Below are 25,401 nucleotides of genomic sequence, written 5' to 3'. Positions count from 1 at the left end.
TGCTGTTTACAGAAGATGCTGATAGAGATTTGCCCGCCCTCGGCTCGACTCGGCTCAGCCACCTTAGTGGTGCGGCTATCAAGGAGGCAGAAGGTGTGAGATTCTGGTTAGTCTATTGTTTAGTTTCTGGTCATTGGTACTATATGAGCATAGTTAAGCGGATTAGGTTAGGATCAACACAAATGAGCATAATCAATTGGTTAATTTAGTGACTAAGATTATAATTAGCTTGGAGTATACTTGTATATATAGTTAACACTATTACATTGAGATCATTAATGAGAAAATAACAAACTTTTCTTATCTCTTGATGACTCACTCTCTCTCTCTCTCTCTCTCTCTCTCTCTAAGCTCAACTTCTTCTTCTCTGATTAGCTCAGTCTTGATACAATCAATGAACAAATGATATATGGTCTCGATAGAGACAGAGCAAAGGTTGCAACTTGTAGAAACTTGAAGACCCCAAGAAGATAGACATGACACATATTGAATGCACGTCCCTTAAACTAGACCAAAGGTGTCCATTGTCCAATCTTTTGTTGTGTCCCTTGGCCTAAGTTTCTCCCATGTTTTGTAAGAGGAGTATCCCTTGTAAGATTTTCCATCAATAACCCACTCAAAAGATACTGCATCTGCTGAATTTGAATAGTGGACAAAAGAACTTGGGGGGGGGGGGGGGGGGGGGGGGGGGGGGGGCAGAGCTTGTCCTGACTTAGGGGAGGCAATGATCTAGACAGATGCCTTGCACGTCCATTTCTCACGCCAAAAGCTGGTCTTTGCACCATTCCTTACTTTGCATTTGATGAAGACTTGCATAATTTCTCAGCTTTCAGCAAACACTTTCAAAGCCAAGAATCCTTAATTTTTGCTTTTATCTCCCAGAAACGTGTTTTTAAGAGTATAATGCAAAAATTGCTCACATTAATAAAAGTTATGATACATAAATATGTTAATATAGAGAACAGCTCTCACAGTAATCGTATCGATCCAGTTTCAAAGATACATAAATGAGATAATCTATAAAATATTGTGCAAGTGTATTCTTAATCAGGCAGAGTAAGAGCAGACGTCAGCAACTTTTTTTTAAACTTCATTAAATCGGAAGTATAAACTTTAATAATAGATAGATCAACTGTTTTTCCGACATTTCATATATGATGGATATGGCCACTTTTTAGTGCATGAGTATAAAAATATGTTAGCATAATATTAGTCTAAAAGCAATGATACCAATATATATAATCCCAAATAAATTCAAATCTTAAATAAAAGAAAGAGAAACAAGAATTCATAATAGAAGATAAACAATAAAGAAACAAAGCCAGTTCAAATCAGAGAGAAGACCATAAGAAAAGAAAAACAAATTGTATCTGAGAACTGTGATGTTTCAAACACATCAAAAGAGCTACGATAGTTTGTTCCGGAACAACCTGAGTTCAAGCTTCAGTAACTCTGATCCCAGGAAATATGCTATTGATAAAATTTAATCTTGCATAATCTGGTACGCAAGCATTGATCTTCTCTTTTTTAGCTATCACCAACTTGAACTTCACTAGAGATGGTGCGTTCTTGGCAAAGAACTCCATGATATCAAGCTCATGCGGGTAGCCTTTATATCCGAAAATCTTGACTTTCTTGAGAAACCCCAAACGGTACTTGTTGTTCAAGTTACTCTGGATTTCATCCTTATGATCCATCTCCCAGAAAGGCAAATGAGGTGCGAAGGTGAAATTGTGAATCTGCATATATTAAACACAGCTCATTGGTGAGAGAGAGATATATATATATATATAGAGAGAGAGAGAAAAAAAGAGAGACGTACATCGATCACAACTCCTTCGAGTCTAGGGCATTCTTTGAGGAATTCAGCAATGTCGAAAAGAGTGCAAAACGTAGGAGCTTTAAAGGTTATCTTTAATTTTGTTAAGTTCTCAAACCTGAAAGGCAGCTTTTTCAGTTTTCCTCCTCCTACGTGTTTATAGGTGAGAGCCTACATACAATAGGTGAAAAAACACCATCAAAACTCGCTCTAAACAAAAAATAAAAATAATGATTATGTTCTGTTAGTATAAAACTATGACTCATTTTAAGTATATCTTATGTAGTGAAGGAAATCTCATTATACAAAAACAATATATCAAAAACTAATTATGAATCTAATAAATGTGCGAATATAAAAAACTTGAAAGGAAAAAGATATATACGTATTAGATTGAGAAAGAATATTAATTTACCTCAAGAAAGATTGTTGTTGCTGCGAGGACAGAAACGTTTATAAAGAACCTCATGTTAATAACCACAAAGAAACTTCTATCGTAATAACTCGGACTAAAGTTCCGATTGTAATGGAGGTTTACGTCTTTAAGTGCATATGTTCTCTCAAAGTTAAATGGAATGACATATCCATTGTATTTGTAGATTTCTAAAGAGGGTGCATCCAAATGGATGTTCCAAAGCCCTCGCATAGAAGACAAAACAAGCGACTTGAATTTCTTGTGATCCTTAGCCTGGATGCTCAACATACCATCCATCCGGCATTCGGTTAGTTCCAACGACTCGAGGTGGAAGCAGTTGCTGAAAATTGCAACTATCGTCTCTTTCTTCACCTCACACCGCATAAGTGAGAGCATCCTCAAGAGCCTTAAACCTTTTGGAGTGTTGTCAGGTATCTCAAATTTACATGAGCGCAGCTTCAAATCTTGTAGACTCTCCAAATCCGAGAAGTTGATCGGGATCTCCATAACTTTTTTGGATTTGGAGAAATCTAGGGCGATATCTTTGATGTTTTTATCAAGACATGTATTGATCCACGAGATGACTTTATCTTCTACACCAAGATGATTGATAACCAAAACTAACCTGTCAATCTCCGATCCTTTGTATTCATTGAATACTTTCTCGATGATGCTCACAACCTCTGACTGACTACGACGACGTCTTCTAGAATATATTCCACTGAAGTCGAAGTCACGAGATTGTATAGCTGTATTCACAAATCTTTTGGACAGAGTACGATTTCGTAAAAGAGATTGCACTGGAAGATACATGGAGATGATGTGCTCCACCAGATCGTCAGGAATTGTCTGAGTAAGTTTTGTGATCTTATTTGAGGATCCTTCCATTTCTCTTATCTTTTGGAAGTAGAAGCTATGGATTTGAGATTTCACTAGTAATAAGATATGATATATATAGATTATATTATGGGAAAGAAATATTGATTATCATTTGCTTTTGTTTTAGTCAATTCTAGATTTCTTTCCTTTTGTCATTTAAGAAATATAATAATTGACAATATATTTATTTCTATATATTAATTAATTAATGTTTACAAAAAACTTTAGAGCTATTTATTGCCAATAAAATTAATATTTTCTATAGAAATTGTCTACATGTTAGCTGTATGAAACTTTTTTCCATATTTTGTTAGTTTTATTGCTAACTTGATTCCAATATGTGTCAAATGAAATTATGATTTTGACAGATAAGAATTTGTTACTTTGTATTTTGAGCTAATTAATTAGAAATTTAACTTTTTATAAAAAAGACTGGATTATCTTTAGAACAAACTTAACAGTGTGTGTTTATGTTAATTAATAAATATATACAGATATATTTTAGAGCTATTTCTTACCAATAAAATTAATATTGTTCTATAAAAATTGTCTACATTTAGCTATATAAAATGTTTTCCATATATTAAAGGTTTTATTACTAAGTTGATTCAAATATGTGTCAAAAAAGAAATTATGATTTTGACAGATTATAATTGGAACTAATACATTGTAAATTTGACTTTTTTTGAAAAAAAAAAGACTGGTTTATATTTAGAAGATACTTAACAACACGCTTACTTATGATAATTAATAAATACAGAAATATTTTAGAGCTATTTCCTACCAATAAATATTTGGGGGGGGGGGGGCAGAGCTTGTCCTGACTTAGGGGAGGCAATGATCTAGACAGATGCCTTGCACGTCCATTTCTCACGCCAAAAGCTGGTCTTTGCACCATTCCTTACTTTGCATTTGATGAAGACTTGCATAATTTCTCAGCTTTCAGCAAACACTTTCAAAGCCAAGAATCCTTAATTTTTGCTTTTATCTCCCAGAAACGTGTTTTTAAGAGTATAATGCAAAAATTGCTCACATTAATAAAAGTTATGATACATAAATATGTTAATATAGAGAACAGCTCTCACAGTAATCGTATCGATCCAGTTTCAAAGATACATAAATGAGATAATCTATAAAATATTGTGCAAGTGTATTCTTAATCAGGCAGAGTAAGAGCAGACGTCAGCAACTTTTTTTTAAACTTCATTAAATCGGAAGTATAAACTTTAATAATAGATAGATCAACTGTTTTTCCGACATTTCATATATGATGGATATGGCCACTTTTTAGTGCATGAGTATAAAAATATGTTAGCATAATATTAGTCTAAAAGCAATGATACCAATATATATAATCCCAAATAAATTCAAATCTTAAATAAAAGAAAGAGAAACAAGAATTCATAATAGAAGATAAACAATAAAGAAACAAAGCCAGTTCAAATCAGAGAGAAGACCATAAGAAAAGAAAAACAAATTGTATCTGAGAACTGTGATGTTTCAAACACATCAAAAGAGCTACGATAGTTTGTTCCGGAACAATCTGAGTTCAAGCTTCAGTAACTCTGATCCCAGGAAATATGCTATTGATAAAATTTAATCTTGCATAATCTGGTACGCAAGCATTGATCTTCTCTTTTTTAGCTATCACCAACTTGAACTTCACTAGAGATGGTGCGTTCTTGGCAAAGAACTCCATGATATCAAGCTCATGCGGGTAGCCTTTATATCCGAAAATCTTGACTTTCTTGAGAAACCCCAAACGGTACTTGTTGTTCAAGTTACTCTGGATTTCATCCTTATGATCCATCTCCCAGAAAGGCAAATGAGGTGCGAAGGTGAAATTGTGAATCTGCATATATTAAACACAGCTCATTGGTGAGAGAGAGATATATATATATATATAGAGAGAGAGAGAAAAAAAGAGAGACGTACATCGATCACAACTCCTTCGAGTCTAGGGCATTCTTTGAGGAATTCAGCAATGTCGAAAAGAGTGCAAAACGTAGGAGCTTTAAAGGTTATCTTTAATTTTGTTAAGTTCTCAAACCTGAAAGGCAGCTTTTTCAGTTTTCCTCCTCCTACGTGTTTATAGGTGAGAGCCTACATACAATAGGTGAAAAAACACCATCAAAACTCGCTCTAAACAAAAAATAAAAATAATGATTATGTTCTGTTAGTATAAAACTATGACTCATTTTAAGTATATCTTATGTAGTGAAGGAAATCTCATTATACAAAAACAATATATCAAAAACTAATTATGAATCTAATAAATGTGCGAATATAAAAAACTTGAAAGGAAAAAGATATATACGTATTAGATTGAGAAAGAATATTAATTTACCTCAAGAAAGATTGTTGTTGCTGCGAGGACAGAAACGTTTATAAAGAACCTCATGTTAATAACCACAAAGAAACTTCTATCGTAATAACTCGGACTAAAGTTCCGATTGTAATGGAGGTTTACGTCTTTAAGTGCATATGTTCTCTCAAAGTTAAATGGAATGACATATCCATTGTATTTGTAGATTTCTAAAGAGGGTGCATCCAAATGGATGTTCCAAAGCCCTCGCATAGAAGACAAAACAAGCGACTTGAATTTCTTGTGATCCTTAGCCTGGATGCTCAACATACCATCCATCCGGCATTCGGTTAGTTCCAACGACTCGAGGTGGAAGCAGTTGCTGAAAATTGCAACTATCGTCTCTTTCTTCACCTCACACCGCATAAGTGAGAGCATCCTCAAGAGCCTTAAACCTTTTGGAGTGTTGTCAGGTATCTCAAATTTACATGAGCGCAGCTTCAAATCTTGTAGACTCTCCAAATCCGAGAAGTTGATCGGGATCTCCATAACTTTTTTGGATTTGGAGAAATCTAGGGCGATATCTTTGATGTTTTTATCAAGACATGTATTGATCCACGAGATGACTTTATCTTCTACACCAAGATGATTGATAACCAAAACTAACCTGTCAATCTCCGATCCTTTGTATTCATTGAATACTTTCTCGATGATGCTCACAACCTCTGACTGACTACGACGACGTCTTCTAGAATATATTCCACTGAAGTCGAAGTCACGAGATTGTATAGCTGTATTCACAAATCTTTTGGACAGAGTACGATTTCGTAAAAGAGATTGCACTGGAAGATACATGGAGATGATGTGCTCCACCAGATCGTCAGGAATTGTCTGAGTAAGTTTTGTGATCTTATTTGAGGATCCTTCCATTTCTCTTATCTTTTGGAAGTAGAAGCTATGGATTTGAGATTTCACTAGTAATAAGATATGATATATATAGATTATATTATGGGAAAGAAATATTGATTATCATTTGCTTTTGTTTTAGTCAATTCTAGATTTCTTTCCTTTTGTCATTTAAGAAATATAATAATTGACAATATATTTATTTCTATATATTAATTAATTAATGTTTACAAAAAACTTTAGAGCTATTTATTGCCAATAAAATTAATATTTTCTATAGAAATTGTCTACATGTTAGCTGTATGAAACTTTTTTCCATATTTTGTTAGTTTTATTGCTAACTTGATTCCAATATGTGTCAAATGAAATTATGATTTTGACAGATAAGAATTTGTTACTTTGTATTTTGAGCTAATTAATTAGAAATTTAACTTTTTATAAAAAAGACTGGATTATCTTTAGAACAAACTTAACAGTGTGTGTTTATGTTAATTAATAAATATATACAGATATATTTTAGAGCTATTTCTTACCAATAAAATTAATATTGTTCTATAAAAATTGTCTACATTTAGCTATATAAAATGTTTTCCATATATTAAAGGTTTTATTACTAAGTTGATTCAAATATGTGTCAAAAAAGAAATTATGATTTTGACAGATTATAATTGGAACTAATACATTGTAAATTTGACTTTTTTTGAAAAAAAAAAGACTGGTTTATATTTAGAAGATACTTAACAACACGCTTACTTATGATAATTAATAAATACAGAAATATTTTAGAGCTATTTCCTACCAATAAATATTTGGGGGGGGGGGGGGGGGGGGGGGGGGGGGGGGGGGGGCAGAGCTTGTCCTGACTTAGGGGAGGCAATGATCTAGACAGATGCCTTGCACGTCCATTTCTCACGCCAAAAGCTGGTCTTTGCACCATTCCTTACTTTGCATTTGATGAAGACTTGCATAATTTCTCAGCTTTCAGCAAACACTTTCAAAGCCAAGAATCCTTAATTTTTGCTTTTATCTCCCAGAAACGTGTTTTTAAGAGTATAATGCAAAAATTGCTCACATTAATAAAAGTTATGATACATAAATATGTTAATATAGAGAACAGCTCTCACAGTAATCGTATCGATCCAGTTTCAAAGATACATAAATGAGATAATCTATAAAATATTGTGCAAGTGTATTCTTAATCAGGCAGAGTAAGAGCAGACGTCAGCAACTTTTTTTTAAACTTCATTAAATCGGAAGTATAAACTTTAATAATAGATAGATCAACTGTTTTTCCGACATTTCATATATGATGGATATGGCCACTTTTTAGTGCATGAGTATAAAAATATGTTAGCATAATATTAGTCTAAAAGCAATGATACCAATATATATAATCCCAAATAAATTCAAATCTTAAATAAAAGAAAGAGAAACAAGAATTCATAATAGAAGATAAACAATAAAGAAACAAAGCCAGTTCAAATCAGAGAGAAGACCATAAGAAAAGAAAAACAAATTGTATCTGAGAACTGTGATGTTTCAAACACATCAAAAGAGCTACGATAGTTTGTTCCGGAACAACCTGAGTTCAAGCTTCAGTAACTCTGATCCCAGGAAATATGCTATTGATAAAATTTAATCTTGCATAATCTGGTACGCAAGCATTGATCTTCTCTTTTTTAGCTATCACCAACTTGAACTTCACTAGAGATGGTGCGTTCTTGGCAAAGAACTCCATGATATCAAGCTCATGCGGGTAGCCTTTATATCCGAAAATCTTGACTTTCTTGAGAAACCCCAAACGGTACTTGTTGTTCAAGTTACTCTGGATTTCATCCTTATGATCCATCTCCCAGAAAGGCAAATGAGGTGCGAAGGTGAAATTGTGAATCTGCATATATTAAACACAGCTCATTGGTGAGAGAGAGATATATATATATATATATAGAGAGAGAGAGAAAAAAAGAGAGACGTACATCGATCACAACTCCTTCGAGTCTAGGGCATTCTTTGAGGAATTCAGCAATGTCGAAAAGAGTGCAAAACGTAGGAGCTTTAAAGGTTATCTTTAATTTTGTTAAGTTCTCAAACCTGAAAGGCAGCTTTTTCAGTTTTCCTCCTCCTACGTGTTTATAGGTGAGAGCCTACATACAATAGGTGAAAAAACACCATCAAAACTCGCTCTAAACAAAAAATAAAAATAATGATTATGTTCTGTTAGTATAAAACTATGACTCATTTTAAGTATATCTTATGTAGTGAAGGAAATCTCATTATACAAAAACAATATATCAAAAACTAATTATGAATCTAATAAATGTGCGAATATAAAAAACTTGAAAGGAAAAAGATATATACGTATTAGATTGAGAAAGAATATTAATTTACCTCAAGAAAGATTGTTGTTGCTGCGAGGACAGAAACGTTTATAAAGAACCTCATGTTAATAACCACAAAGAAACTTCTATCGTAATAACTCGGACTAAAGTTCCGATTGTAATGGAGGTTTACGTCTTTAAGTGCATATGTTCTCTCAAAGTTAAATGGAATGACATATCCATTGTATTTGTAGATTTCTAAAGAGGGTGCATCCAAATGGATGTTCCAAAGCCCTCGCATAGAAGACAAAACAAGCGACTTGAATTTCTTGTGATCCTTAGCCTGGATGCTCAACATACCATCCATCCGGCATTCGGTTAGTTCCAACGACTCGAGGTGGAAGCAGTTGCTGAAAATTGCAACTATCGTCTCTTTCTTCACCTCACACCGCATAAGTGAGAGCATCCTCAAGAGCCTTAAACCTTTTGGAGTGTTGTCAGGTATCTCAAATTTACATGAGCGCAGCTTCAAATCTTGTAGACTCTCCAAATCCGAGAAGTTGATCGGGATCTCCATAACTTTTTTGGATTTGGAGAAATCTAGGGCGATATCTTTGATGTTTTTATCAAGACATGTATTGATCCACGAGATGACTTTATCTTCTACACCAAGATGATTGATAACCAAAACTAACCTGTCAATCTCCGATCCTTTGTATTCATTGAATACTTTCTCGATGATGCTCACAACCTCTGACTGACTACGACGACGTCTTCTAGAATATATTCCACTGAAGTCGAAGTCACGAGATTGTATAGCTGTATTCACAAATCTTTTGGACAGAGTACGATTTCGTAAAAGAGATTGCACTGGAAGATACATGGAGATGATGTGCTCCACCAGATCGTCAGGAATTGTCTGAGTAAGTTTTGTGATCTTATTTGAGGATCCTTCCATTTCTCTTATCTTTTGGAAGTAGAAGCTATGGATTTGAGATTTCACTAGTAATAAGATATGATATATATAGATTATATTATGGGAAAGAAATATTGATTATCATTTGCTTTTGTTTTAGTCAATTCTAGATTTCTTTCCTTTTGTCATTTAAGAAATATAATAATTGACAATATATTTATTTCTATATATTAATTAATTAATGTTTACAAAAAACTTTAGAGCTATTTATTGCCAATAAAATTAATATTTTCTATAGAAATTGTCTACATGTTAGCTGTATGAAACTTTTTTCCATATTTTGTTAGTTTTATTGCTAACTTGATTCCAATATGTGTCAAATGAAATTATGATTTTGACAGATAAGAATTTGTTACTTTGTATTTTGAGCTAATTAATTAGAAATTTAACTTTTTATAAAAAAGACTGGATTATCTTTAGAACAAACTTAACAGTGTGTGTTTATGTTAATTAATAAATATATACAGATATATTTTAGAGCTATTTCTTACCAATAAAATTAATATTGTTCTATAAAAATTGTCTACATTTAGCTATATAAAATGTTTTCCATATATTAAAGGTTTTATTACTAAGTTGATTCAAATATGTGTCAAAAAAGAAATTATGATTTTGACAGATTATAATTGGAACTAATACATTGTAAATTTGACTTTTTTGAAAAAAAAAAGACTGGTTTATATTTAGAAGATACTTAACAACACGCTTACTTATGATAATTAATAAATACAGAAATATTTTAGAGCTATTTCCTACCAATAATGTTAATATTTTCTATAGAAATTGTTTGCATGTTAGCTATATAAAAGTTTTTCCATATATTGTAGGTTTTGTTACTAACTAACTTTCAATATGTGTCAAAAAAAAATTTATGATTTTGACAGATCTGTAACTACTTAGTCATTTGAACTAATAAATTATATAAATTTGACATTCAATTTCCTCTAATGACATTATTTAGAAAAATAGCATAAAATTTCTATCGCAAAGTTAGATTTGACTTCGTGGATTTGATAAGCATTTTTTCCAAGTTTACTACGAAATTCAAAACCCATCTTATCGCTTCAAATTCACAAATCACTACAAAAATTTGCTTATTTTCAAATAATACTTATGAAGATTTATTTCTTCTTTTTTTTTTTGTTCAGATTAATGAAGATTTTAGAATAAATAGCCCACTCTCAAAAAGGTACAAAAAAAAAACTAAAAATTACCATTGAAATTAAGATGAGACAAATAATTATAGACAAGATTCTCTATCCAAAAAAATCACTTCAGCATGAGCATAATATGAGGTAAGAATGGTATGAGAAGCAAAGCGAAAACAACGATGAAAAGAATAATGGCATAACAAGTCCATTTCCTCGAGCTCTTTTGGTACTCTCTTGCATCTTGAAGCTGGTCTGTCCCTCTTCTCACAAACGAGCTAGCCTTCGACACGTGGCTTTCAATGTCATTTAGTTGCTGACCTTGTGCTTCAACCAAAGCCGCCATGTCTAAAAACACTTGGTGAAGCTCTAAAAGATTCTTCTCTATCTCTTTCACCGCGTCATGTCTCTCTTGAATCTCTGATATGGTGTCTAATATTTGGCCTCTCCCTTGTTCTTGTATCGCTTTCTGGAGAAAATTCTCGCTTTCACCGCTCGAAATCAAGTTCTCAATCGTTTGTTCGTCTGCCTTTTCTCCGGTTATTGTGAAATATCTGCAACAATTCCAATGTTTTTGTACGTCAACACATCAAACTTCTATTTTAAGTACAAGAAGCTTTTTACCTGCGTTCTACGGTTTCTTTATACTCAGCGTTCATCCGTGCGCGCAGACCTTGAAAACTATCCATCAAGTCCTTAAGCTTTTTCCCTAGTCCACTAACAACAGACGTCCTGGTCCTATCGGTGGAAGAGCCAGGGCCACAACCAGGGACATTACGGCTATTAGCATTTGCCTTTTCAAGCGCCTCCAGCTTTTGTTTGATGATCTTGACTCTCTTGAGGACCTGAGCAACATCTCCATCCATCTTTGCTCGAAGTTCCTTAACTTTGTTGGCATTGTGTACCGTTTTGCACTCTTCGTTCGAATCTTGAAGCTTCTTGTAAAGAGTCTCTATGCCTTTCATGTCATCTTTGACATTTTCGACATCCTCGAAGAACTTATCGAGGTTCATCGTCTCTTTACCTGCTTCGATATCGTCCATTTGGGCCTGTTGCTTCAGGTCCGTGTACTTCTTAAACGAACTGGAGAATAAATCATTCATTTTTTTTCTATTTGATTTAAGAAAATTTCACCAAGTGTATGCAAATTATATACAAGAAACAAGTTCTATTTGATATATTATTTTGGGTTCAAGGGACAATGATCTTGATGAAGATCATCATCCCTCTGCTTGGGTACGAGGAAGAAGATGGGGAAGATTTGTTTTCCTATTTTGGAAGAGGTTCGCAACTAGTTTTGTTAGAGATGGTTTGTTTTGTTTTGTTTGGAGAAGAGACGCACGACCAGTTTTGGAAACTATCCAAAAATAGCCAATGACAGAGCTTCCTGTTAAACCAAATTAGCCCGATGAAAACCTCCAAAAGCTCTCTTCTTTTGGATGAGTCTCACAAACGAGCTCTCATCCCTATTTATGGAAACAAAGCACTCTATTTAGTATATTCAGTGACTAGGCATGGTTTAATTTAGGGGATTTGAGTATTTGACATAAGAGAATCTTCATGATTTTGCAAAATAAAATATTTTTGGATCCAATTGAACAACACAGACACATTGCAGAAATGTTTAAAATAGGAAAATGTAAAGCGTACGTATATTCAAAGTGAACAACACAGCACACTCGAGAAAGATCTGAATGCAGATCAAAGGAAATTATACAATCAAAATGAACCACACATAAGATGATAAGAATCTCAATCCATGAATGAAGGATCTTTGGACCTAAACGAACAGCTGCTAAAGAAGAAAAACAAATACTCTGATTGAGAGAGCCACTTGGAATTTAGATAAGACTTAACAAAAATAACCATAGCCAAACCAAATGAATAAACACAAACACGCTGCAAGATGAAATAGAAATGCAAAAGATAGAAGCTTGGCATTTTGATCTAAATAAAGCAAAACCCAAACGTTAAATCCAATAAGAAACACAAAAAGACAATGAATAACATTAAATCCAAATGAACAACACAAACACACACATACTAGAGGAAGAAGAAAGAGAAAGCAATAGTAAGACGAAGCGATGATTCTGATTTCCAACTTGAAGAATCCCAATCCTGAGTAATGGATCTTTAGACAGTGAACCGATTTGGCTAAGGAAGAAGAAAAAAAATTAAAGAATGTGTTAGTAACACTTTTTTGTGGAAAGCATTGAAATTGAGAGGCACAACAAATTCTCTCTATTATGCGATCCAATTTTACATAAATTTTTTTGCAGAGGATCATATATCTCTCTCGTGTAAGAAATAAAAATAACTCAGTTTAATTAAAAGAAATGGTTACCCGATCAAATGAACCAAACTTCACTAGTAACAAAGAACGTTATATAACTCAAGCATAAGAGAATGAGAGTAAAGATTACCCGATTTATTGAAGGCAAGAATCGATTTTTGGTATCTTCGTCCTCCCACTCAAGGTCAGTTTCCACGGTAAATATTGCAAATTCATCAAGTCGTGGGATACTTGTAGCATTTAAGGGAAGCTTTCTCAGCTTTGGACACTTCGATACATATATGCGCATCAAAAATGGAAAGGGGAGAGGACTCCAGTAGATACTCTCCAGCTTCGGCAAATTCTCCAACCATAAGAATTCTAGTTTCAGAAATGGGGTAATAGTAATACCTGTAAGATCGGTTGCTTTCTCTTTCTTTATTATTTCTTCCACTTCTCTTGAATCTTTAATATGTAGGTAGACAAGATTTGGTGCGAACAATATCCAAGAGAGATCCTTCATGCTATGGCACTCACTTATTGACACTGTTGAGATGTTGGTAAAGCATGATTGAATTGTCGGATTATTAATATCCGAGACATGGCTACTTGTCACCCATAGCCTACAAAGATTCTCAATACTATCCAAGGATGATAAATCGAGTGGCTTTTCTTGATCAAAATCGATAATCTCCAGATAAGTTATGCAGTTTGCCAACCTTTGATTCCCTAATATATGCTCCAAACTTAACTCAGCCGATACCGTTATCATTAGAACTTGTAGTTCCTCCAAGAGCTGCAGCTCCTTTAATACACTAACATCTCCATGAACATTAGATCTAAACAGACTCAACACTCTTAAACTCACCAACCTTGATATCCCACTGATACTACTAAGTCTCTCTGTAGAATATAAAATCAGGTGAGTTAGCTTTTTCAACTCTTGGAGACCAACTGGCAGTTGCTCTATACTTGTCACCGACAAGTCAAGATACTGCAAGGAGACCAGCTCTGATATCTGCTCTGGAAGTTTACTCAAGTTGTAATTCTTCGACAAATCCAAAACAACTAGCTTTTTCATAGACTGAAGGAATTCACCCGAGAGATTCTCCAATTGATTTTTTTGGAGGAAGAGAGTTGTAAGTTCACAACACTTGGAACTGCTGCATGGTATCTCTACAATCTTATTCTTCATTAATGACATCCTTCTCACAGCTCCCCAATCCTTGACTTGTGGTATTTCAACTAATCCGACGTTTGCTTGCACAACAAAATTCTCTTTTTGTTTTCCAAAATCGGATGCAATCCACAGAGCCATTTCCCGAACCACGTCATGCATCCCAACAAATTCTGTGCCCATCTCTGTCAGCAAATTTGCACGTATAAGGGTACGAAGCATAGCATAGCCCTTATTATACACTTCTTTTATAACTTGGTATGCCCCCAGGAATCCCTCGCATATCCATAAGTGTATCAAATCCTCAACAGGTACCGTTTCATCTTCTGGAAACAGAGCACAATACAAGAAACAAGACTGGATTTGTTCATCCCCCAAGCTATCATAGCTGAACTTCAGAACGGGAAGAATTTCATTTTTTATGTCATAAAACTCTGCAGCAGATCTAGTTAGAACATCGACGGCATGCTCCCATTCTCGTACCATTGTTTTAGATGACATTGCCTTACCAATGACTTTAAGCGCTAGTGGCAGACCACGACACTTATCAGCAACCCTTCTTGCTAGCTTGACAATGCCTGGATCTCTTCTTAATGTATTGTCTCCGACTTTGCTTTTAAACAATTCCCATGCTTCATCTCGTTCCAAACATTTGATTTCCATTGCGTCATGATCCCCCATCCGCCCACATACTTCCTGAGAACGAGTGGTGAATGCTACTTTGCATCCACTTTCTCTGGGAACACCAATGGCATCTAAATCCACCTCCTCCCATATGTCATCCAGCATCAAAACAAATCTCTTCCTCTTTAAATCGTCGTATATATCAGCGGCCTTATCACTTTCATCTTTTTTCTTCCACTCGTCGTTACAAAGTTGTAGGTTTGTTGCAATGCCTTCTTGAAGCTTTGAAATCGTTGCGCCTTGAGACACTACGAGCCAAATCACTACGTCAAACCTACCAGCTATTTCAGCAAACTTATTGTAGATTTTCTTGAAAAGGGTAGTTTTGCCTACACCACCCATACCGTGCAGACCCATGATTCCGACTTGGTCTTCCATAAGGCGTTTCCATGCCTTCTCCAGCATTCTATCTTGACCAATCGTAGGCTGAGTAGGCATCTCCTCTACTACAGCTCTCGGAGTAGGCTCAACAACCTCTTCAAAATTACCCGCTAATTTAAGTTCCTTAATGTCTTCCAGCAACAAGAATACGCTTTTCCCATAATTGTAGCTCGAAAATACATTTTTTGAACATAAACCACAGAAACACAACTTTTGAAGCTGAACGGGACTATCACTAAACACATTATTAAATTCTGTGTCGATGTTATCCACACGGGTAAGCCATACCTGGACAGCTTTACGCTTTTGTTTATGGCGTGTCTCCTCTCTCACTACCTTGTTCTGCACCTCATCTTTTTTTGCTCTGAGATCTTCCATTTCCCTCTCCAGATCCCTGAGATTCTCCTTGAGGGTTCGAATATAACCTTTATCACATAAACATCCAATGATTCGATCCAGTACTTCAACACTAGAACATTGGAAAGACACAATATTCCCCATGGTGAGAGAAATTTTCAGTAAGCAAACAACGAAGCTAAAAGCTGAAGCTCATCAAGAAGTGTTTCAGGTGAAAAATATTGGAGATAGAAAAAGACCACTGGAGGACTTTGATTATTCTTATCTTTTTTGGTCAGCTAGAGTCCACACAAATAAAATAGATTCTGGCAATAATATTAGTATCGAATGACTTTTCAAAATGACAACTGTATGTCATTTTAGTATAGACTATTATAGAGTAAAAAAAATTAATTGAATCTTTCTTTCTGAACCCACAGTAGAGTGATGATTCAATGTATTAACACTTTTTGAACGCATTTGAATTGAAAGGCACAGCATTATTCTATTATGTGACCCATTATTGAAGAAAGATCAATATCAGTTTTGGAAAAAATGGTGCATATCTCATGTTAAACTAGGGTAAACTTTGGGAAAAATCAAATTATAACTCAAAGCAGAAGAGAATGAGAGTGATGATAAATCGAATGGCTTTTGAAGAAAGGCATATGGTTTTTTTACTTACCTCAATGAAATTTGAACAAAGGCCAATCACTTGGCATGACTTGAATCATCAGAGATTTGAACAATTGGCATGTCTTCTCTTTCTGTCATCAGATGAACAAAATCTCCATCTTCTCTGCTGTACTCATCTGTCATAACCAGCAAAAACAAAAAAAAATAGCCAAAGAATGTCATCACCACCACAACCAACCTCCGAAGATTTAAAACATTGCTAGCTTAGCTATTACAATTTCAAGAATTATATTGCAGTAGACATGAAGTTGAGAGACCTAAATAAAACCGCAAAATTAACGACAGAGTCGCTATCAAATACAACGGCATCGCCAAAGGCCCTGTTTGGCTAGTAACCAATGCCTATGGACTCGTAAGAACATATCTGGTGCATACATACCCCAAAATCAACAAGATCACAGTGGCAACAACAATCCAAATGGATCCTACAAAAACCATAAACCTTACAATGTTTACTAATCTCTGAATCCTGCAATTTTTTTTTTATGAGAAATCACAGCAAAATCGTCGAGGGTCAGAAGCAAAACACAAAAAAAATAGTGAGGCGGATTTTCCAATAAATTACAGTACCAATTCCAAATTGCAAATACTCGGGGAACAGATCCAAGACCCGAGAAAACTCTAGAAGAATCCACTATATGCTTAATCAAAATTAACCTTTTCGCTTTAATTGGCTTTATATTTTCCCAAAAAAAAAATTTTAACTTGTCGACAATATTAAGCATCGTCATCACAAATCACAAATCGAGTCAAGATTTGGGAACTAAAAGATTAGGGGATGGGTGTAGGGAGGCCCGCACGAGGTGAGTTCTGCAAAAGTAAGCAGCGTCAACACATCGGCCAGCCTATAACCCCTCCATAAATTCTTGCGCAACTTTTATGTTTTACGTTAGCGCTGCGACCGGTTCTCACCGACCGCTTTGTTTTCCTTACTCATTAGTTTAAGGCAAGTTTTAACAGTTGTTCTCCATCACTATCTTATAGTAGCTTAGCTAGGTCTTTAATAGCTTATGGTTCCGATGTGGGACAAAAAATTACTCTTAATAGCCTGCTATGAACAAATAGGCCCAATGTTAAAAGAGAAGCCCACTTTTTGTTGAAGCAAAGGAGCCTTAAAAATATCAAACTATAAATAAAAACGTTTGTCGAGCTTTTATGGGCTTTTGTGATTCGACTGGACACTGTTATGGTACGGACGCTTGTGTGGTTCAACTTTGCATTAGGTTAGCTATACGCTTGTGTGGTTTCCCTTCAAACGTTTGTGACTTTAGACCATTTCGATCAAACGGTTGTAGTACATCCGATGAAATTTTTGTGACCTCACTAATTAGTCTACAGGGCTTTTGTGGTAAACACTTGAAAAAAACTCACCTAGACTATAACAATCGTAGATCTTGCATCTATTTACATATTGAAATCAAATGAATTCAATAACACAAAAGCCATACTTTTGAGCAAAGTACTAAAGTACTGATTAAACTACCTCGTACGCGTATTTGACTATACCAAACACACGTTTAGGATATTTAGTTGGTAAGTCATTCTATCTACCGAATATATTGTCGTATACTTTGCTTAATTTATTTATCATTTCCTTCAATATTTTTTAAATAATATAAACAGTCAAAGATTAGTATGTATCAAACATTTATTATATTTTGTCTCCTTACATACCTATTTTATCCATTCACATTATCTCCTCAGTTGAACCAAAAAAAAAACCTAAAAGAAGAACCGAGAAGATCATATCTACAACGTCCATATTATTCAACGTCTTCTGAAACGACACGTTTCGTATCTTGTAAGCTCTGGCCGGTGCACAAGTAACTTATCTTCATATAGATTCTCCTTAAAACCGTTGTGATACTCGAGAAATTACCGGAACTAGATGGCACCATCCATATCCGCAGACTATAGCGCGTGACGCCTAGGCAGAGGCCTGTTGAACGACACATGAAGTTTTGTTCTCCTGGATAACCCAACTCGCGAATGGTTGGCGCGTTAATGTGAGTGAAACCCGGGGGTTGAAGAAACGCACAGTCTAACTCTATACCGTTGGACGAAAATGACGGTTACCCATCACTAGAAAACAGTTGATAAACGTTGTCGTTTTCTTCTTTCGCAGTTTCTACGAAAATCCTAGGCGAAGACTCTGATTCAATGATGTCTGAGCTTTGTGGAGCAACCATTTGCAGCTTTTTCAGACTAAAACCAACCCAAGTTTTATGCTGTGGTTTTACGATCAATTGGGTCTATAATATTTTATTTTATAAGGTTGCGCGTTATGCATGCACGTACATATACGGATATACAAGGTAAACCAGGTTTTAGTTTGTGGTTTACTAGATGAGTGCTAACAAAGATCGTTTCATTTTTGTCGTCGTTGTGACACATTAGAGAACATGAGTGGAAGTATTGTATTAAACCAAAATAAGAAATTTCGCCTCATACTCTATTAGATTATCATACAAGCGAGTTAACACTAGCTAAGCTTGGTAAGACGTACCCTTTTTAATTATATTACGAAAGAAAATAAAACATATATATGGAAAAAAGCCCTGTCTCAAGCTGATTTGGTTGACCGACCAACAATTTTATCTTTTTAACCAAACAAATAAAAAACTTTATGGTGACAGAATCACAGAAAATAGGATATATAGTAAAAGCAACAAAATCTAAAAAAACAAATAGAAAAAGAGCGTTACAGTCGAGTTTTTCACGCGTTTGCACTTTCTAATTTTCATGTCACTTAAAAAAACACAAGAACTCCAAAACATTGATAACATGAAGAAAAAAATGGATCTACAAAAAAAAAAATTGTGGATGGAGAATCAAGTTAGCTTAGATTAAATCATTTTTCTTTTCATCATTAAAGAAAATACTCACAAAAATAATTATGTATACTTTTACATAAATAGCCTATATATATTGTCAAAAAAAACCTATATATAAATTTATAAATCAGGACTTTCCACGTTTTTCTATTGTTGATTAAAAAAGTAATGGTTAATAAAGTACCTGTTGAATGATTTAGAAAGAAAAAATGGTATGTCAACAATAAGATTATAAATAAATATTTCAATTATTAAATTAATTTTTATTTGTTGAGAAAGCTTAAACTAATCACCAAAGTACAAATATAATATGGTTTCTCCCTTTTTCTAATTTAGTATTATTTAAATGGAGAATCTTTAAAAGTAAGAAATTCTCCATGAAACCGCTTAAGCCACTTTCAAGGACACTTGACTGAATTAAAAATACTTATATTTAAACTGCGTGCATAATGTTATACATATATTCTCAACATGCATAATGCATATTATTTGTTTTTCGTTGCATAATGTATTCTAATTTGTAGAAAATTGGTGAATATTGGTAATAGATATCAATCAGAAAGAAAAGAAAAAAACTGAAAGCAGTGGTGCCACTTGCGAAGTTAACTTTGGAGATGGAGCACTGAGGACTACAGCTGGACACGAGCACGAGCAGTGGGGCTGCAGCTGCTAAGTGCTGGCTGGCCCAAATGGGTCAAAACCTTTCCTCATATAACGGTCCAATATATGACCGTTACATGTAATATAGTAATTATTTATTTTTTCATCTAAAAAATATACTTTTCGAAAGCTCCTTTTGATTTACCAAATATTCGAACTTTTGTGGTTTGCACATACACGAAATTCGATTTTGAGAACCTTCAATATTCGTAATAGAACTCTAGAACGTTGTTACGACGCTCCATGAGTTTTTTTTTTTTTTTTTTGCAATTACATTAATTTTGTATAGTATATGAACAATTTATTGGGCTATTCCGCAATTCAATAAAAAAATTTGGATAGATTTGGATGTAATCATCAGTTAAATAATAAAGTAAAAAAAAAAAAAAAAAAGTCGTTATATGGTCAAAATAATTTAATTGGAAAACAAAAAAATGATGTAAGCAAACTTAGTCCATAAGCTACATTTGCACTTTACCTCGACAATACTTTAGTCCCTTGAATCAAGTGTGTTGGTTAATTTTATACTGTATTGAATAAGTGAATACTGAATACTATATCCTTTGCCCCCACACTCATGTCACTAATACACACCACTTTATTGGTCTTTAGTCTCTAGACTAATCTGGTTATATGTGCCCATCAATTATTCTAATTCAATAACTTACGTAAGAAATATCACCCTACAAATCAACATTAATATCTGAAATTTGTATAAGTGTATAAGTAACTATTGCTAAAACCATTCCTTTGCTATATAGGAAATAAGAACAAAAAACAATTTTTTAAGACAAAAAACAATTTCGCTTAAAATATCAATGGCTCTGATCTGACCTCTGACTCTGAGTATAGATGCTTTGGTATTGTTTTTTTTTTTCTGGTAAATCAAGTGGCCATTACTCGAGTCCAGAATCTACGTTCCTATGATGGTCAGTCAAGTGGCCGCTACTTGAATTCAGGATCTACGTTCCTATAATGGTTAAAGATATCGTAATGGATATCGTACTTTCTTATATTACATAAAGTATTTTGATATGATTGATTAGGTTTGGAGATTTTTTTTTAATTTTCTATTTAGTATCTACAGCCATATTGAAAATAATTATCAAACTAGAATTTAAGTTTTAAGAGGTACGTAGCCTTGCAAGTAGATTGTCGAAAACTCAAATTGGTTCACAATCATATTTTACATGTCGGAAACAAATATTATAAATAAATAAAAAACATAATTCGACAACCTTATATAGAAAACTCAAAACTACAAAGAAAGGTTTTGTAAATCACATCACTAAGAAATTTTCATGACATTTTTTTTAACGTCATTCATACAAAAAAACAAGGACGACAAATTACAATTTTTATTAGTGATGTGAATTACAAAAACGTAAGCGAAAACACGTCACATGAAATAACTAAAAATATCTACATATTATATATGGTATGTGATTGTAAATGATATGTGTAAGATTATCGGGACAAGTTCGTGGAAAGTACTGTAAACAATTAGATATGTCATTAACAAAATGTAATCTAGAATTCTTCATTGACTTTCGTAGCTTAAAACAATCATTCCTTACTAATTTGATATTTATATTCTCATACTTAAAATTAGACCAGTAACTTTCAAAACTTATCAAACATTAAAAAAACCCTAAAAAAAAAAAAGAGTAATAAAACATGATACATCAAGTATTTATTACACACATATTTTTACACGTAACAGATAATTTAGTTCCATGGTCATCGTTAAATTATGTGACGATAATGTAAATTAAAAAAAATCGAGTGGATTAAACCGGACCCATATCGCCATCACTCTCCATAAATCCTTACCGTCCATCTAAGTTAGCGTAAATCTAACGGTGGATATCGAATCATACGCTACTTCCCTCCCTATATAAATTGAGAACAATGATGGTGAAGCGTGTACCGTACACACATACCCATACGAACCACTCACAATCCTTTAAAAGAGAGAAGAGAGAGTAATTAAAAAAGCTTTTAGTTCGGATCGGAAAAAAATGGTTTCGTGGATGATGACGATCAAGGCGGTGCTACTCTCTAGCGGCGTCGCCTCCGTTGTTACGTTACTTAAAGTCTCTGTACCTGTAGCTGTTGATTTCTCCGTCTCACAAGCTCCGATCTTATGGAGCTCTTTGTTGTCGTGGCTGAAACCGCCGTATCTCTACGTTGTAACCAACGGAATCATCATCACTATCGTTGCTTCTTCAAAGTATTACCGAAGCCACCATGACCGTCATGAAGAAGAAGAAGATGAGATTGTTGTATACGGTGGAGGTGGTGGTGGTGGTTATAAGATCCAGACGGAGGAGGAGCTGAGTGTGACTCAACATCAAGCTCCTCCGCGGATGTTGGAGGTTAAGGATTTGGATACCGGTGCGCATTTCGGTTTCGTTGTGACGAATCCGGAGGTGGAGGAGCTGGAATTGAAGGCGGTTACGGCGGTTGAGGAGGAGAAGGAGGAGATTACAGATGCGGCGGAGACGGCGACGGCGGAGGAAGATGAAATTAAAGAGGAGCTTAAGAATGTGATTATGGTGGAGAATTCAGATCTCGTTGAGTCCGATTTCGTTCCGCCGCCGAATGTTAATCAGAATCGTCTTCCGCCGAGGATGATCGAATCGGAGAATCTTCCTCCGACAATTGAGAAGCCTCTGGTTGCTTCAAGGATCGGTCATCGGAAATTGATGAAAGCAAGCCAAGAAGGTATACTGATTTGATTCTTTCACTTTAAATTTTTTTTTTTAAAAAAAAACAGAGGAAGAAGATGATGACGTCATGTTAAAAAAACGGTTAGGTAGATTGAAAATTCAAAACTGGCGTCGAGAACACGCGTCGGTGGACCAAAGGGTAAATTCGTAATTTAAACCTTTTTTTTTGTTGTTGGTTTAATTCAGGTGGGAGAGCTTTGAGAGTGACGAAGCCGAAGAAGGGGAACGAGACGTTGGAGAACACGTGGAAGATGATAACGGAAGAGAAGAGAAAGTTATACCGGAGATCTGATACGTTTGGCCGTGGAGATTCCGGCGGTGGAGGTGGTGTTGACGGCGAGGCGAAACCGGTTTATAAGAAATCGGAGACGTTTAGGGACAGGACTAATTATTACCAGTCGTTAGAGACGGCGAAGATGAGGAAAGAGCCGTCGTTGAGTCAGGACGAGTTGAATCGGCGAGTGGAAGCGTTTATAAAGAAGATTAATGAGGAGATGAAGTTGCAGAGAATGGAGTCGCTCAGACAGTACAAAGAGATAACTAGCCGTGGGGTTTAAGCTTCTTCTTCTTCTTCTTTTTTTTACTGCTTTTTTTTTTCTTTAACTTCGTTTGAATTTTTTTATTGGCTCTTTTTTATACACAGTAAAATTAGGACAAAAAATAGAAAAAGAAGATTAGTTAGGTGTCAAAAAAAAAAAATTACAGTGAAAGAAAAAAATCTGTTGATTAAATTTGTGAAGCTTGAGGTTTTTTATAGTCAATGCTTTGAAGGGTTTTTTTTTTTTCTTTTTTTGGGGGTGCATGTGTGTATAATTTTACTAAGCTGTAAATTTGGTTTGTAAATATTAATGTGTTGGTTGGTTTTACAAGGAAAAAAAAATATACTAATTGAATATATACACTTGGTTGTTATAGTATTGCTAATTTGCTATGATTGTTCTACAGAATTTGTCCATATGAACGGGAACATTAGTCATTTCTCTTAATTATTTATAGACATGAGAACATTTTCAATTTATATTTAACGTGGAAATATAAATCTTTGGACAAACTTAAAAGTTCAATTTGGATTTAATTAATTGGTTGTATTGCAGTACCGCGCACGTAAATTGTGGTAAGGTTTCTTGTAAATTAGTAGTTTTTGAAGAAGAGTTTGTTAAAGTGTAAACACTTTAATTCATTAACTTCAAACTATATATGTTGTCACGATCGCGCATATCTAAACTAATAAACCGACTAACTTCCGTCTCTAACTAACTTTCATGATTACTTACTCAGTTACTTGATCTATACTACTATATCTATATCTATATGTATGCACACTCGATCGTATAGAGATTTTAGTTAAGATGTAAGCAATTTGTAACTGTTGTGACATGAAAGAGTTTCAAAGAACCATTTACAAGTTTTTTGGACAATTTATTTTTCAGGCAATGTGATCATCCATCTATTTTAAAAAAAATATTTACGTAAAAGATGTGTAGATCTGATGAAAGATTGTGTAACCACATTGTCGTCTCACGTATTAGCCATATTTGAATATATATATATATGAATTTTGGGCTTACAAGAAACAATGGAAGAACCAATAATATAACTTTCCATCGTCTTATGTTTGATTGACAAATGGATTGTCCAATTATTGGATTTGTAGGAAACAATGAAAGTACCCATAAACATTAGCATGTAAGCCATCGACTTGCGGTTAATCTAAGAGATGATTACTTTTTACTCTCCTTGTTATCCATTTATTGTTTTCTATCTTTTTTCATTTGAATATCCAATAATTCACCATATTTTTCTTTAATATGATAAAAACTAATTGTGTAAGCAATGCTATTGATCAATCCTAATAATACTTTGCAAAGCATAAAGATAAGTCTAACAAATACATATATCCGGCAATATAATGAACCCCCATACACATTGATTTTAGTTAGGTAGATCTCGTATACTCATGTATTTGAATATATGAATTCTTTTCCATTATATTATAGCATCATAACTATCATTTGAATTGATGTATTTGTTCAGTGAATCTCCTCTAGCATTATGATAGAGAACATCTTTCTAACAATTAACTATGATATAAATATGTATAGGATAATGTTATTTTTGTTGTCACAACCATTCGACATTTTTCTAAACAAATATACAATGAATTTTCAAAGATTTGAACTTGTTTATAATTTGGACAGTCTTCTTAGAAAAAAATACAGAAATATACAAGCATTTAAACAACCAAAAATTAAAGAAAAATACTAGAGGTGCATACGAAAAATCATTTTCATGGAATACGGTGGGTGAACCAAATACACTTTGTAGACAAGTGGGGTTTGTTTGTGAATGAATTTTCTTTCTCAATTAGACTTTTCATAGAATAAAAACACAAAACAAAGGTCCCAAAGAAGTTTTTATATCGTTGAAAACAAAATTCAACTCACATCAACTATAATTTCGAAAACAATATGATAAAAGATAATACGACAATTAGTGGTGTATCATGCATGTACAAGAACACCAACCACTAAACTACTCAAATATGGAAAATTAGTTGGAATGATTCTAACATAAGTTAAATGGTTTTAATTATATATAATATAAAATTTGGAAAATTAGTTGGATTGAAAATTCAAATACTTATAAATAGAAAACAAAGTTTGTTTAAGAAAAACTAAAAGTAAGTAGATGATAGTTGAGGAACTTAATGGCACTTTCTGTTATGTCTACGTGAAGTGGGAAAATTATCTATCGACACACACATCTGTTGTCTGCAATAAAGTCATTTTTGGGTTTGTATTTGCCAAATTGCAGTAAGACCATCATGAGAATGGACCGACCAGATTCGGGTTATTTCTAAGAG

At 34.1% G+C, this 25,401-nt stretch overlaps 6 protein-coding genes and 1 non-coding gene across 20 annotated transcripts; 1 reads left to right on the top strand and 6 right to left on the bottom strand.

Moving 5' to 3' along the window:
• Positions 1-1,235: 1,235 nt before the first annotated feature.
• LOC147939364 (FBD-associated F-box protein At1g61320-like) lies at positions 1,236-3,267 on the bottom strand. Its single transcript, XM_087464548.1, has 3 exons — positions 2,235-3,267; positions 1,823-1,990; positions 1,236-1,739 (listed from the first exon to the last, which is right to left on the bottom strand). The coding sequence occupies exons 1-3, from the start codon at positions 3,120-3,122 to the stop codon at positions 1,437-1,439; spliced, it is 1,359 nt and encodes a 452-aa protein (XP_087320674.1). The 5' UTR covers positions 3,123-3,267; the 3' UTR covers positions 1,236-1,436.
• Positions 3,268-4,435: 1,168 nt separating this feature from the next.
• On the bottom strand, positions 4,436-6,398 carry LOC104714465 (FBD-associated F-box protein At1g61320-like). Its single transcript, XM_010431845.3, has 3 exons — positions 5,461-6,398; positions 5,049-5,216; positions 4,436-4,965 (listed from the first exon to the last, which is right to left on the bottom strand). The coding sequence occupies exons 1-3, from the start codon at positions 6,346-6,348 to the stop codon at positions 4,663-4,665; spliced, it is 1,359 nt and encodes a 452-aa protein (XP_010430147.3). The 5' UTR covers positions 6,349-6,398; the 3' UTR covers positions 4,436-4,662.
• A 1,313-nt stretch (positions 6,399-7,711) lies between these two features.
• On the bottom strand, positions 7,712-9,745 carry LOC147939363 (FBD-associated F-box protein At1g61320-like). The gene is made up of 3 exons (XM_087464125.1): positions 8,713-9,745; positions 8,301-8,468; positions 7,712-8,215 (listed from the first exon to the last, which is right to left on the bottom strand). Exons 1-3 carry the CDS (start codon positions 9,598-9,600, stop codon positions 7,913-7,915), a joined length of 1,359 nt encoding a protein of 452 aa, XP_087320251.1. The 5' UTR covers positions 9,601-9,745; the 3' UTR covers positions 7,712-7,912.
• A 1,061-nt stretch (positions 9,746-10,806) lies between these two features.
• LOC104714464 (syntaxin-124) lies at positions 10,807-12,209 on the bottom strand. Of its 2 annotated transcripts, none has more exons than XM_010431844.3 (2): positions 11,391-12,209; positions 10,807-11,320 (listed from the first exon to the last, which is right to left on the bottom strand). In XM_010431844.3, the coding sequence occupies exons 1-2, from the start codon at positions 11,867-11,869 to the stop codon at positions 10,888-10,890; spliced, it is 912 nt and encodes a 303-aa protein (XP_010430146.1). In that variant the 5' UTR covers positions 11,870-12,209; the 3' UTR covers positions 10,807-10,887. The 2 variants fall into 2 exon arrangements, with proteins under 2 accessions (XP_010430146.1, XP_087320092.1); XM_087463966.1 differs by having other exon boundaries at positions 11,395-12,059.
• Positions 12,210-12,691: 482 nt separating this feature from the next.
• LOC104714463 (putative disease resistance protein At1g61310) lies at positions 12,692-17,290 on the bottom strand. Of its 13 annotated transcripts, none has more exons than XM_019229669.2 (5): positions 16,883-17,260; positions 16,570-16,737; positions 16,302-16,428; positions 13,190-15,749; positions 12,692-12,920 (listed from the first exon to the last, which is right to left on the bottom strand). In XM_019229669.2, the coding sequence occupies exons 4-5, from the start codon at positions 15,656-15,658 to the stop codon at positions 12,900-12,902; spliced, it is 2,490 nt and encodes an 829-aa protein (XP_019085214.1). In that variant the 5' UTR covers positions 15,659-15,749; positions 16,302-16,428; positions 16,570-16,737; positions 16,883-17,260; the 3' UTR covers positions 12,692-12,899. The 13 variants fall into 13 exon arrangements, with proteins under 13 accessions (XP_019085214.1, XP_087320669.1, XP_087320668.1 ...); XM_087464543.1 differs by having other exon boundaries at positions 13,190-15,705; XM_087464542.1 differs by having other exon boundaries at positions 16,692-16,737.
• Positions 17,100-17,262, bottom strand: LOC147939362 (U12 minor spliceosomal RNA). Its single transcript, XR_015567737.1, has one exon. It is a non-coding gene; the product is annotated as a U12 minor spliceosomal RNA (small nuclear RNA).
• A 4,241-nt stretch (positions 17,291-21,531) lies between the features above and the next one.
• LOC147939361 (uncharacterized) lies at positions 21,532-23,322 on the top strand. Its single transcript, XM_087467740.1, has 2 exons — positions 21,532-22,533; positions 22,725-23,322. Exons 1-2 carry the CDS (start codon positions 21,828-21,830, stop codon positions 23,093-23,095), a joined length of 1,077 nt encoding a protein of 358 aa, XP_087323866.1. The 5' UTR covers positions 21,532-21,827; the 3' UTR covers positions 23,096-23,322.
• The last annotated feature ends 2,079 nt before the right edge of the window (positions 23,323-25,401 follow it).

This window comes from Camelina sativa, chromosome 9 (assembly GCF_030686135.1).
Source record: "Camelina sativa cultivar CO46 ecotype springtype chromosome 9, ASM3068613v1".
NCBI lineage: Eukaryota > Viridiplantae > Streptophyta > Magnoliopsida > Brassicales > Brassicaceae > Camelina > Camelina sativa.
This window is presented reverse-complemented; position numbering and strand designations above follow the sequence as displayed.